Source organism: Anolis carolinensis, chromosome 2 (assembly GCF_035594765.1).
Source record: "Anolis carolinensis isolate JA03-04 chromosome 2, rAnoCar3.1.pri, whole genome shotgun sequence".
In the NCBI taxonomy this organism is placed as follows: domain Eukaryota; kingdom Metazoa; phylum Chordata; class Lepidosauria; order Squamata; family Dactyloidae; genus Anolis; species Anolis carolinensis.
In genome coordinates, this window is record NC_085842.1 from 208,209,534 (window position 1) to 208,223,384 (window position 13,851).

At 39.7% G+C, this 13,851-nt stretch overlaps 1 protein-coding gene across 1 annotated transcript; it reads left to right on the plus strand.

The window, feature by feature from the left end:
- The first annotated feature begins 12,126 nt into the window (after positions 1-12,126).
- On the plus strand, positions 12,127-13,066 carry LOC100552376 (arginase-2, mitochondrial-like). The gene has a single exon (XM_062969390.1). The coding sequence runs from the start codon at positions 12,170-12,172 to the stop codon at positions 13,064-13,066; it is 897 nt and encodes a 298-aa protein (XP_062825460.1). The 5' UTR covers positions 12,127-12,169.
- Positions 13,067-13,851: the final 785 nt, after the last annotated feature.

Below are 13,851 nucleotides of genomic sequence, written 5' to 3' on the forward strand. Positions count from 1 at the left end.
TCCCCCCCCCCCCCCCCCCCCCCGGTTTCTTAACACTTTCTGAACACTTAATTAATGGAGCATGATGGACACAAGGGGGAAGTCTTCCTGTGCTGTGTGATAGGCTCCATTTGATTCCTTTTTTCAAGTGTTTTCAAAATATTTAGAAATTGTGTGTGTGTGTGCATGCACATGTGTGTGATAATGTCATTAGACTGCTTCTATGGTCGGGGAAATCCCTGAACAGAAAAGTGTGAGTTTACTTTAGCAAAATAAAATAAAATACAAAATACAGCATTAACTCTCAGGCCTATAATGTTCTATCTGCCCCCCCCCCTTTTTTTTTTTTTAGCTTGCTGAAAAACTACCTGTCTTGAAGTTTCTCAAAAATGATTATTACAGATTTTCTTTCCAGATAGCACCTTCGGCACTTCAGGCAATTGTTCATTAAACTAAGTTATATGGGTTTAATAGAAGGCAAGAGCAAAATATGCTTTGATGAGCTTTTTTATTCCAATCCCTTGTGTTCATTATTAGGTTTTCTGCCAAGAGGAATCCCACCAAAAATTATCTATTGGCACTGACAGTGCAGTGCCAACAGATAATATTTGGTGGAACTCCTCTTGGCAGAAAACTGCACATAAAGAAATAGGAGATCTCTGATAACCAGTATATAAGAAATATAGAATTCAGAAAACATTAAGGGAAAAGTAATGATGAGTTTAAATCAAAAGAAACACAAATTAGGCTCAGAGCTATGCCAGAGGAGGTGGATGATTTAAAACAGGAAACTTTGCAATCTCTGGCAGCTCTTGAAAGCAATTTTCCTGGAAGACTTGATAAGGAAATTGAAGCAAAACTCTGCTTGAGTATAGAAAGGGAAAAATTCCAGGAGATGTGATAATTTGCTTCAAGCAGGAAAGAGAGATGAGATACTGAGAGTGCATTTAAATAAACAATTTGAAATAAATGCGAATGAAATAATGAGCTTTACATAAATACCAGAAAGAATGCTGACAGGACAATGAAAACACAAGTTTTCCATAGACAGTAGCATTTCATTGCATCATCTCAGAGTTTGATAATCTCTTATGCAGGCAATGAATATTTAGTGAATTCTTTGGAGAGAGTGAAAAATCTGTTCAAAAGGTTCAAGCAGGAGACCCCAGGAGATCTCCAAAAATTCAGAATTATAAAGAAGAAATAAGAATGGCATATAATATTTTAATAAAAACAACTAAATTGAATATGAAAATAATCTGATGAAATGTAAACAAACTAAATTTGCCCCGAAAGGGGTGAAGTAGGAGGTAGTACAGTGTAAAAAAAAGAAAGAAAGAAAACTGCATAAAAATTATTTTTCTCCAAGAGACCCATACTTTAAAAATGACATGTAGGCCTTTGGAGAATAGCAGCATGGGCTTAGAATTTATGTCTGCCAACAAGAATGAAAGAAATTGAGTAGTCTTCTTTTTAAACCAAATGTAGTAACATAAAAAATATTTCCAAATTAACAATGTAGGTATGCAATTGTGGAAATTAGAATGGCAAGAAAAGGCATTTAATAGGCATTTATGGCCCAAATAATGAAAAAAATGATTCATTAATTTTTTTAAAGAAAAACAACAGAATTGTATTTCTGAAATCAGATTTTCCTGGTTTATTAAGCTGGAAATCTTAATTCCTAAAAAGACAAATGTTCCAATAAAGACCATGGGAGACCACTGAGAAGCTTTGTGTTAATAAATAGTTGGAGATAATTGTACCTAAATTTAAGGTATTATATATTTTTCCAAATCATCATAAATCCTTTTCCAGAATACCCATGGTTTGGATTTCTAATAAGTCCAACATAGTAAAGAGAATGGACATTTTGCCTATTCCTGAAACTGGAGCAAATTCAGTGTACTTGGATACTTAATTAATATCTACTTCTGAAGATAGAAATATCGCAGTGCTTTAAATAAGAATTGAGGAAATTCTTTGAACTGACATTAAATAAGCATACAGATCCTTGTAGTTTGTAGTTTGAGATGCAATTAAAGGACAATTTATAAAATATGGCTCCAGACTGAAAGAAGAAATAGAAACATAAAAGAATAAAATGAAAAATAACCTACAAGATCTGGAATGAAAACTCAAGGAATATTTTGATAAAGAGTCAACATAGAATGAAGTTACTTCAACAACAATTTCCACTGTTTACACTACAATAAATGAATGCCAAAATATTACATCTTAAACAAAAGAACATTGAATTTCCAAATAAACCTGGGCCCTTCCTATCAGCTGAGAAAGAAAAGGATTAAAAATCCAATAAAAAAGCAGGCAGTGAGTTTAGAATATAATGGAAAACTGAATAATATTAAAGGCCTTTGAGAGATAATACATTGTTTTATATGTGAGAGGAAACAAAAAAAATCTAAGACATGGAAAACTATTTAGATACACTCCAATTTTATAAAACACATATGGGGGGAAAAGCAAAGTCTGAATGGACCTATGACAAATAAGGAGCTTGTCAAAACAATTAAAAAGATTAAAGCTGAAAAAGCTCCAGGGCCATGACAAAAAAAGCTGATCTGATTTTTTTTTTATTGCAGAGAAAGATTTGAAAATATTCCATGGAATGGCTTATTTCAAGTATTAGAGAGAATGGACTTTGATGAAAATATTATTTGGTGTATTGTTGAAGGCTTTCATGGCCCGAATCACTGGGGTGTTGTGTGGTTTCTGGGCTGTATGGCCATGCTCTTGCAGCATTTTCTTCTGATATCTTCAGATCCTCTGAAGATGCCAGCCACGGATGCAAGTGAAACATTAGGAGAAAATTCTGCTAGACCATGACCATACAGCCGGAAACCACACAACACTCCACTATTATCTGGGCAAAAAGACAATAAATTCAGTCCCTAAATGAGCAATGGAACAGTACTAATTGAGATACAAAAGGGATCAAGACAGTGCTGCCCCCCCCATGTTTGTTGTTTATTTTGGTGCTGAAGACTTTACTGATAAAATGACAGAATCTTTGGAGTGTGGTGAAACCAAGAAATTGAATATCCTTTGTGCCATGGCTGAAGGAAACTTTCAAAATTGTCTGGCAGGCAAAGACTCTCAGAATAAGATTTAAAACATTGTATGATGTTAAGGAAAAGGGTAGTCTGGGAAATCCTAATATAGTTGTTTTGTATGGTTAAAAGAATCCTTATAGACAAGAGTCTGTGGGAATGTGAAGATCATAGTTTAAGTTGTGGGTGCCATGGTTCAATGGATGTATGGGGAACATGTGGTCCAAAATTATAAAATGTACTTTGTAGTTATTTTTTTTAAAAAAATAAGGTGATGTATTGATTGGATCTAACTTCAAATACAGTAAGCTGTCAGAAGCATCTGAGAATATTTAAAATCAGTTTTGGGAATCGCAATATGGAGAGCTTGTAAGAAGACAAAACATTATTGGTCTAAGATTAACATCTTAATCCAAAAATTTTAAAAGTAGATGTTTGTAATATTGCCAGGAATGGTTTTGCTGGGCATTGTGGACCAGAGCTTCCATAATAAATATCTATTACTTATTCCTTTAGTATATGATAATAGCAGCAAGAACATTGTTTGCTCAAAACCAAAGGATTGAAGTACCAACAATGGATGGAAGAACTGTTAAGTTTGCTGGTTAGCCCCAATTGCCAAACTAATAGAGGTTTGAATTATAAGCCAATTTAGGACTTTTTGGGCTATAACAAATCAAAAATATAATAATCTGCAGCGCAGGATACTAACCATTCTAGTATAATTATAATGGGCCCATGGTATCTGAAGAGATTTGTTCCCTGGACATTCTCCTCTTCCCACAGATACCCAAAATGGTAGATGATCAGGCTCTTGTTTAAAATTTAAAATTACCTGACAGTGACTGCCATCAGGTCAAGAAATGGTCCCAAGTAAGAAGCTTCAATGGCAAGGCCTGAGTACTTCTTTCCTGCTTTGAATATAGTGAATATAGTGTTCCTGTTCCTGCAATGGTTGTCACACTGTCAGAAGGAAGCACCAGGTACCCAGGCTATTGATACTGCCTCCCTGGTTCCTATGCACATTAAAGTCAGCCATAGGATCATAGAATCATAGAATCATAGAATAGTAGAGTTGGAAGAGACCTCATGGGCCATCCAGTCCAACCCCCTGCCAAGAAGCAGGAAATCGCATTCAAAGCACCCCCGACAGATGGCCATCCAGCCTCTGCTTAAAAGCCTCCAAGGAAGGAGCCTCCACCACAGCCCGGGGGAGAGAGTTCCACTGTCGAACAGCCCTCACAGTGAGGAAGTTCTTCCTGATGTTCAGGTGGAATCTCCTTTCCTGTAGTTTGAAGCCATTGTTCCGTGTCCTAGTCTGCAGGGCAGCAGAAAACAAGCTTGCTCCCTCCTCCCTATGACTTCCCTTCACGTATTTGTACATGGCTATCATGTCTCCTCTCAGCCTTCTCTTCTGCAGGCTAAACATGCCAAGCTCCTCATAGGGCTTGTTCTCCAGACCCTTAATCATTTTAGTCGCCCTCCTCTGGACGCTTTCCAGCTTGTCAACATCTCCCTTCAACTGTGGTGCCCAAAATTGGACACAGTATTCCAGTTGTGGTCTGACCAAGGCAGAATAGAGGGGGAGCAGGACTTCCCTGGATCTAGACGCTATTCCCCTATTGATGCAGGCCAGAATCCCGTTGGCTTTTTTTAGCTGCTGCATCACATTGTTGGCTCATGTTTAACTTGTTGTCCACGAGGACTCCAAGGTCTTTTTCGCACACACTGCTGTCAAGCCAGGCGTCCCCCATAGGTGGCATGCAAGGTAGAAACAGCAAGTTCTGACACCTGGGGCTTACTGCTAAAGCCTGTGGAATACCCCTGCATGTCCTCAAAGATCCCAGTAATTCATACTTTTCCTGACAATTTTGGGCGATTACTGAACACGCTGGTGGCTGTTGCAGAAGCCTTTCTGTTTATGGAGCAGCTTTGTGCTGGCTTTTGCCCTCCAGGCAAATGGGAACTGCTTTCAAAAGGAGGTCCTAAATGCCCCCTTACATAAATTGTTTAAAAAGTACAATTTCTAAAATAACTTGGAGCTACAGCCCCTGCATAAATGTCCCACAAAGACCGTATCATCTTTGGATTTCTTGATCTGTGTCATTATTTTTGTGAGCCAGTATCTCTAAGAACAGCAGATTGTCATAATTTTGATTCCTTTTCTTTCCCTCCTCTTTCCACTCATAATTAGATTTTCATTAAAATGAAACAGCTATGCTACTTTATTTCAGAAGGGAATATTGTTAGAAGGCTGGTGCCTCTGGCAGCACTTGTACAAAATCATCCTTTGAAACGTGATGAGATTCCCATACTCTGTTTTAATGAGTATAGCACCTCTGACTGATAATCACAGGCAGGAAAACCATTTTTAAAAAGGCTTGGGGGCTTGTGCGACTGTCCTGATCATACCTCAGGCCTTAAGAGTTTGTCAACTAATCTCTTTCTACTATTTACCTCAGTATTTTTTAAAACAAAACTTTTGTCATATCTGTGGAATTTGCATTTTGAACAAGTTGTGGCTACTGAGGTTAGGTGGATATTGTATTTTTGCTTCTTTGGAAAATTTGAATCCAGAAAGAGCATCTGATGGGGGCAAAGCAGGAAGGAAGTTTTCTAAGAAGCTGTGGTTATGAAACATGTCATGGAATCACTCATAGTACCCAGTGAATTGAAATGTCTCTAATGATTTTTACTTTCAATACAGGTGGTAGTAACCATTCAGCTACTGCAAGAACCATGGGTTGGAGGCCCAGTGTATACAGTTTTGCAGAAGGCTGAGACAAGATGGGCTGAAGGCAAAATCAAGGTTTATTCTCAATAGCAAGAGAGGATGTCAGTAGAGAAAGCAGCCCAAAGAACTGTCGTGACTCAATAGCAAACACAACACATTTTAATTTCATTGTGACAGCTATTAAAGAATGTGCCCACTTTTTATTGGTTTAGAAACTGTCCAGCTAAGATTTGTGTCCTGAGTGGCTCAGGATTCTGTCTGACATCATTACTGGTTGTCTCTTTGAGGTGGCAGAAAATTTAATAAACTGTCATCAAAGTATTTGAAGTATCAGTCCATTTTGATCCACCCTGAGAGGGGTACGATCAGGAAGGAATGAGGTGTGCCAATTGCCAATGGGTTTATGATGGGCTTAATGGTCTGGCTCTGGTAGATACAGTGGGGTTAGTACTAAGGTGCTTGAAGGTAATGACGATTTTGATGGGTGTTGCAAGTATGGTTTGGGGCATGGGTGATGGATAATTCCCATATGTAGCTCTGGTAATACACACTGATGAATACACATGCACACCAAAAGGTAAAATGCTTAGGCTGGTCAAATTACTTTGGTACCTAAGGCAGATAATCACCCAATCCTCTTATTTCTTTCCTGACAAAATCATCATTAACAAAATTAAACAGAACAGCAGCAGCATATTAAATAATTTTCTATGCTTTGATCATGGTCCACACTGCTGCCTGCTCAAGGATCAGGTTGGCAAGAGGGCCTGCCTCAGGTCCTTAGCCACATTACTCAAGCCAGAGCTACCTTGTGGCAAGTACTCCAGACTCAATTAGTTTTGGAACGGATAAACATGGTATGTGAACTTCATGGAGGCATCTAACCTATCTCTGTCCCTTTCTGATTTGTTAGCTTTCCTTGTTTTCTTTCCATGAAGAACCCACAATCAAGCAAATTTGGGCAATCTTTTTTTTTTTAAGGCAATCATCTTTTTTTATAATTTAGAAAATAAACCTTGTTTTAATAAATAGGAGTGGGGGAAAGTTGAGGAGAATGAAACCAAGGCCGAAATTCCATACAGACACTTTGGGGTAAATACCACTGAAAACATATCTAGAAATTTTTAGGAATTCAACATAAATATCTGCATGTGGACACACGCTATGGCAACACTATGTCACAACCATGCAGAATAGCGACATGGAGTGCCATTGTTAAATTCAGAATACATGATACACAACCACATTGCAAAGTATAGATACACAATGCAAACTGTTAGGATACACGCCACAATGCACAACTTATAAAGACCAGTCACACATGCTCTTTGCAGAACCTTCCATCTATGAGCAGGATATGTCTATTGAGCAACTGTGATATTTAGGCCCTATGTGAGCAGCATAATTGATACATGTATCTGTCCCTATGTGAATTCCAGACATAGGTTTGAACCATAGATTACTTTGAATAGCTCAATAGGTATTCGATGAAGTGAGTTAAAAGGAAAGAAATGTTAGCCAGCCTTCAATGTGTCTTATAACTAGATCAGAATATCTCTCTCACACACACACATGCATGCATACACACACATTGATGAAAAATCCAAAGTATCTGAATAATTAGTTACGTCAGCCACAGACAGTGAATAATTACACCTATCCTACATATGTCAAATGTTGAACTAGGGAATGGGGGGAAATTTGAACTTGAAAGACTTGCTTTTTGTCCCAGATTTTTCAAGAATTTTTGTGCTTTTAATGGCATCTTTTTAGTTACTTCATAGTTGCAAGAGTGTGAACTCACAAAACAGTTGCAAAGGAATCGCACACAGTCTCACAATGAGGAAAATGTGTGTTTGTACTACAGGTCAGAGAATTATAGCATTCTGATCATTTTTAACAGTCTATAAGATTAATGGAAATAGAAAAATAAATAAACAAATAATGTTTTAAAGGCCTTAATGTTAAACGTTTTAATGTTTTATGATACATCTGATGTCTTATATGGTTTTAATTAACCTATTTATGGTCATATGTATTTATTTTAGACTTGTATTGCTTTCTTTTATATGGTTATGATGCATTGAATCTACTATTTACTATGTTTTTAAACCACTTTGAGTCCCCCTTGGGGTTGAGAAAAGCGGTATATAAATGAAATAAATAATTATATAACTTTTAAAAATCACAGCAATCATAGGAATTAATAGACAAACCCATCTAGAAGTCAACCTCATGTATAAGTTGAGGGCAGGTTTTTGATTCAAAATTGCTTAAAGCTGCTAAAAGGAGATCGGAGTACATAGATCAGATTGGGGTGCAGTGTAGGGGAGATGAGGATAGTTGATGCATACATCTATGGCTAAGCTACATTGGTACCAAGCTGGCAAATACCTGTGTGTGTGTGTGTGTGTGTATGTGTATGTATGTATGTGTGTGTGTGTGTGTGTGTGTGTGTATGTGTGTGTGTGTGTGTGTGTGTGTATATATATATATATATATATATATATATATATATATATATATTTAAGTGTACCAGATGTACGTTGTATTTCATGTTTGTATTGTCTGTGCTTGATAAGGCCAACTGGCTAATCAATAAATTGTTGTTGCTGATTCAAAATTGTGGATTTTTGAATGATAAGTCATAGATAAGTCAAGGGTCATTCCATAGAGAGGGAAAAGCACCAATGCCACCTCAGGAGCCAGCTGCCTTTGGCAGCGGCTGACATTTTCCCATCCAGACATTCAGAAAGCTGAGAGAGATAGTTCCCCCCTTTTTGAGTTGAAGTACTTATGGATAAATTGACCCAGGTGTTTGGACCAATTATTAAACTAAATTTTCTAGATTTATACATGAGTATCCCAATGGCATAGCGAACTCGCTGAGCTGCTGAACTTGCTGACCGAAAGGTCGCAGGTTCGAATCCGGGAGCGGGGTGAATTCCTGCTATTAGCCCCAGCTTCTACAAACCTAGCAGTTCAAAAACATGCAAATGTGAGTAGATCAATAGGTATCACTTTTGCGAAACGGTAACAGCTCTCCATGCAGTCATTCCGACCAAGGAGGTGTCTAGAAATGGCGATGAGCACCAACCCCCAGAGTCAGACACGACTAGACTTAATGTCAGGGGAAAACCTTTACCTTTTATATAAGGTGTCTACAACATGGCAGAATTGTAACTGTACCTAACCATAATTTGCTGATAGTTTAAGCTAAGTGCAGATAGATTGTTTTCATGGGAAGACATGAAGCCGAACAAGGTGACATGCTGGGACAGGGTTCACTGCAAAACCTTATTCAGATGCCAGGGTGTTTTAACTTCACGAGTTGGCAATGCAGGCTAGGCAACGTGCCCTCAGGCTGCCCTGAGAGGGCACAGCAGAGTCATCATTCTGACCCTCCTTGCTGAGAGAAAGATATCCCCTATGCAGCCTCTGCAAGTAGGAACTGGAAATCTGCCATTTGATTGTGGGAATCCAGATCAGCATGACCTAAACCTTGATCCCTGGGCAAGGCCTCTAAGCACATCTGCTCTGTATTTCCATAGCTGAGACTTTAGTAAGGCAGGCAGCTGAGAAGGTAGATAGCTTGATAGTACAGGTTTATTCCAAGCAGACTTCATCAGGGCCATTCCTCGAGATCTTTTTGTGGGATTATCAGCCCCTTTCTATTGCAGACATTTTTTGACTGTACACTTCTGAAGTTTTATACTTATAGCTAAACTATGAGCTTATGGTTGCATGTGTGTATTCTTCATCTTTCAATAAATAAATAACAAGTTTAGAGGCTCCTTGATCTTATTGAGATTGACATATGGCAAGGAGGGGGAAAAGAGATTGCTAATCCTACCCTTGAACTGTGCCAGTTTGGTAAGAATTGTCTTAATTAATCCAATTTTGCCCATTTTCCCCATTTAAAAAATATCATAATTTCTTTCTCCTCTTTCCCCTTTCCTCCTTTCTCATCCTCCTTTTAGGTACAGACTTAAAGCTGATTCATTGACCTACTGGGGAACCTCCCGTTGCCAATAAGTGTAATGCCTTAGGCCAGAGGTTCTCACCTGTGGGTCCCCAGATGTTTGGCCTTCAAATCCCAGAAATCCTAACAGCTGGTAAACTGGCTGGGATTTCTGGGAGTTGTAGGCCAAAACACTTAGGGACCCACAGGTTGAGAACCACTGCCTTAGGCAAAACAGAACAATCAGACAAAGTAGTCATGAATGTGAAATGATAATAATGCAAGGAGCTACAGCCAATTCTTTTAACCTATCATTAGGTGTGTATCCTGAAATTCTAAGATGGAGCAATTCCAAACAAAGAAGGACCTTGTCTTTTCATAAATAGAGATTCTTCAAGAGCACAGGCCAACTCCAGAAAATTACAGGGTGGAGTTGCAGAGCCATCGTAAGTGCCAAGTTGGGGAGAAATCAATCAGATGCCACTATTTAGTGCCATGATATATAATAGTAACTCTAGAAAACACAGCAGCAAGACTAAAGGGAGTACTGAAAATTGCAGTTCATTTTGCCCATTCTGTTTTCCAAATTCTTCAGAATAGTCTTTAACTGGTCAATTTGGAAGTGATTCTAGGATTATTTTCCTTGCTACCTGACTAGCTGCTGGAAACAGGACCCCCCCCCCTTCATATTTCATATGAATGGAGGAACAGAGGAAAATGGACAATGGTTGTTCCTGTTAATGTTCCTTTCACATTACATCAGGAGTTCTCAAACCTTTTCAGCTGCAGAGTCCTTTTTGAAGCAAATGTTTCTCATGGAGCTGCAAGAAATGTGTGTGTGTATCTGGCATTGGCAAACTTTTTCACCAACATAAACTTAGTATTTCAGTGGAAGTCACCAAGGACGACCCAGTCCAACTTCCTTCTGCCATGCAGGAAAAGCACAAAGTGCCCCCAACAGATGACCACTCAGCCTTTGTAATAGTATTATTATTATTATTATTTTATTATTAGAAACACAACAAGATGTTGTTGACAGTCTGCTGGCTGTTGTATTGGATTACATGTCGGACACTTCCCAAGTGTCTAGGACTGTGTGATGTATCAGCGAATAATGCGCACAGATCCCAGTAAGGTGGCCTTTTGCAGCTGGCAGGTGGTAATCAACGCCGATTGTGTTTAAGTGCACGCCAAGGTCTTTAGGCACTGCACCCAGTGTGCCGATCACCACTGGGACTACCTTGACTGGCTTGTGCCAGAGTCTTTGTAATTCGATCTTTAAATCCTTATATCATGTCAGATTTTTGAGTTGTTTCTCCTCAATCCTGCTGTCACCTGGGATTGCTACATCGACAATCCATACTTTGTTTTTTAACACGATCACAAGGTCAAGAGTATTGTGCTCCAAAACTCTGTTTGTCTGAATTCGGAAGTCCCAGAGTAGCTTGACATGTTCATTCTCTGTAACTTTTTCCGGCTTGTGATCCCACCAGTTCTTTGGCGCAGGCAGATGGTATTTGTGGCACAGGTTCCAATTAATCATCTGAGCAACAGTGTTATGCCTCTGCTTGTAATCTGTGCGATCTTCTTGCAGCAGCTGAGGATGTGATCTATTGTTTCATTTTCTTCCTTGCAAAGTCTACATTTGAGATCTGTCAAAGACTTTTCAATTTTGGCTTTGATGGCATTGGTTCTAATGGGCCCTCCATCCTCTTTTTCAAAGTTCCATTTGTGAGCCACATCCATGTTTTTTCTTTGTCAGTTTGGCTCTTGATTTTTCCCAGGAACTGCCCATGGAGAGCCTTCTTTCGCCAGTTTTCTCTTCTGCTCTGGATTATGTTTTTATGGTATTCACTCTTTATCTTTTGCACTTGAAGCAGTTTACTACTGTTGACTTCCCTCAGTGTTGGTTCTTGACTGCCTTTCACATAATCTGCCAGGGCATGTTTATCTTCCTCTACCATTTGTTTCACTTGCAGAAGCCCCTGCCTCCTGATTTTCTGGGCAGGTAAAGTCTGTCAACATCACTACGCGGGTGTAATGAGTAGTGGATTGTCATCAGTTTTCTTGTTTTTCTGTCCAGATCATCTAGCTCTGCTTGTGTCCAGTTAACAATTCCAGCAGTGTATCTAATGACGGGTATGGTCCAGGTGTTGATAACCTTGATCGTATTTCCACCATTTAATTTGCTCTTCAAAACCTTTCTGACTCTTTGGATATATTATTATTATTATTATTATTATTATTATTATTATTATTATTATTAATAATAATAATAATAATAATAATAATAATAATGGTAGAAACCCCAGGGATCATCCAGTTCAACCCCCTTCTGCCATGCAGGAAAAGCACAATTAAAGCACCCGAGTCTTGATCAGGTGGTTTGTTTGCGTTGTTTTGTCTTTCTTCCTTATTGACGTTATGTCGCTTCGCAGCAGCTTCGGCCGGCTCCTTAAGCAGCGAGCGGGATCCACGTTGAGGGTCCAGAAGAGACCGGCGCACTCGGTGGCCCTGATTGGAGCCCCTTTCTCCCGGGGCCAGAAAAAAAGCGGAGTGGACCATGGCCCTGCCGCCATCAGGGACGCGGGGCTGGTGGGCAAGCTCTCCCGCATGGGTTGCCAGGTATATGATCTGGGAGACTTAAATTTCACACAAGCCCCCAATGATGAAGTCTACAACAACCTAGTGAAATATCCACACTCTGTAGGATCAGCTAGCCAAGTTCTAGCTGACACTGTGAATGGAGCCGTGGCTGCTGGTCATAGCTGTGTAACTATCGGAGGTGATCACAGTTTAGCACTTGGTTTCATCAGTGGCCACACAAGGCAGTACCCACACCTCTGTGTAATCTGGGTAGATGCACATGCGGACATCAATACTCCACTCACCACAAATTCAGGGAATCTCCATGGACAGCCAGTATCATTTCTTTTAAGGGAGCTTCAAGATAAGGTGCCACAGCTTCCTGGCTTCTCTTGGCTAAAACCCTGTCTTTCGCGATCAGATATTGTATATATTGGCTTAAGAGATGTTGATCCTGCTGAACACTATATTCTGAAGAACTATGGCATCCAGTATTTTTCAATGAGAGACATTGATCGCTTAGGGATCCAGAAAGTGATGGAGAGAACCTTTGACCACCTTTTGAGCAGAGGACAAAGACCTATCCATCTCAGCTTCAACATTGATGCCTTTGATCCAACACTGGCTCCATCAACCGGGACTCCTGTCTTGGGTGGCTTAACATATCATGAAGGAATGTACATTTCAGAGGAAATTAAAGCACCCAGGGCTGTAGCCAAGGGAGTGGGGGGTTAGGGATTCAACACCCCCCCCCCCCCTGAAAATTTTCAGTTTAAAAAAAAAACCTGGTTTGCTCATGAATTTTAACTGGTTAACCAAATCCTCATGAGTGTCCACTAAAGTTTATCCATGGAGCCTGATTTCTAAATTATTTTGCGTTATGGAACTACTCCTCATGATTGGCTAAAAAACAGTTTCAACCTCCCCCCCCCCCCAAAAAAAAATTTTTTTTCTGTCTATGGCCCTGAAAGCACCCTAGAGCAGTGGGAAGGAAATAGGGTTTTGGAAGCAAGCAAGGCAATCTGGGCAGTGAAGGAGGGAAAAAAGGCTTTGGCAGCATGGAAGGCAAGGAAAAATGGCTTTTGGCAGCAAGGGCGCTGAGGGAAAAGGGTTTTGGTGGCAAGGCAGGCAGGAAGGGAGAGGAGCAGGAAAGAGTAGGGAAACCATGTAGGCGGAAGAGAGGAGGAGAAGGACAGAGGAGGAACCGTGAAGCCCCTCAGTATGCTTCGCAGAGCCCCAAGGGCTCTGCGGAGCACACTTTCAGAACTGTTGCATTACATAGTTAAAACACTATGATTCAATTTTGACTGTCATGGAAACATCATAAGGAATCCTGAGGCTTGTAGGTTGCTCAGCGAGACTGGTGCAGGTATGTAGCTAAGAATTCTAAATGCTTCTCCCTCAACCATCAATCTAAAGTTTCTATAGGATATTGCCATGCATCCTATGTTGTAATATGATGCATAAAATTAGCAGTGTTGTCTGGCATTTAGACATATCCTTTAAAGTTCAGACTAAAC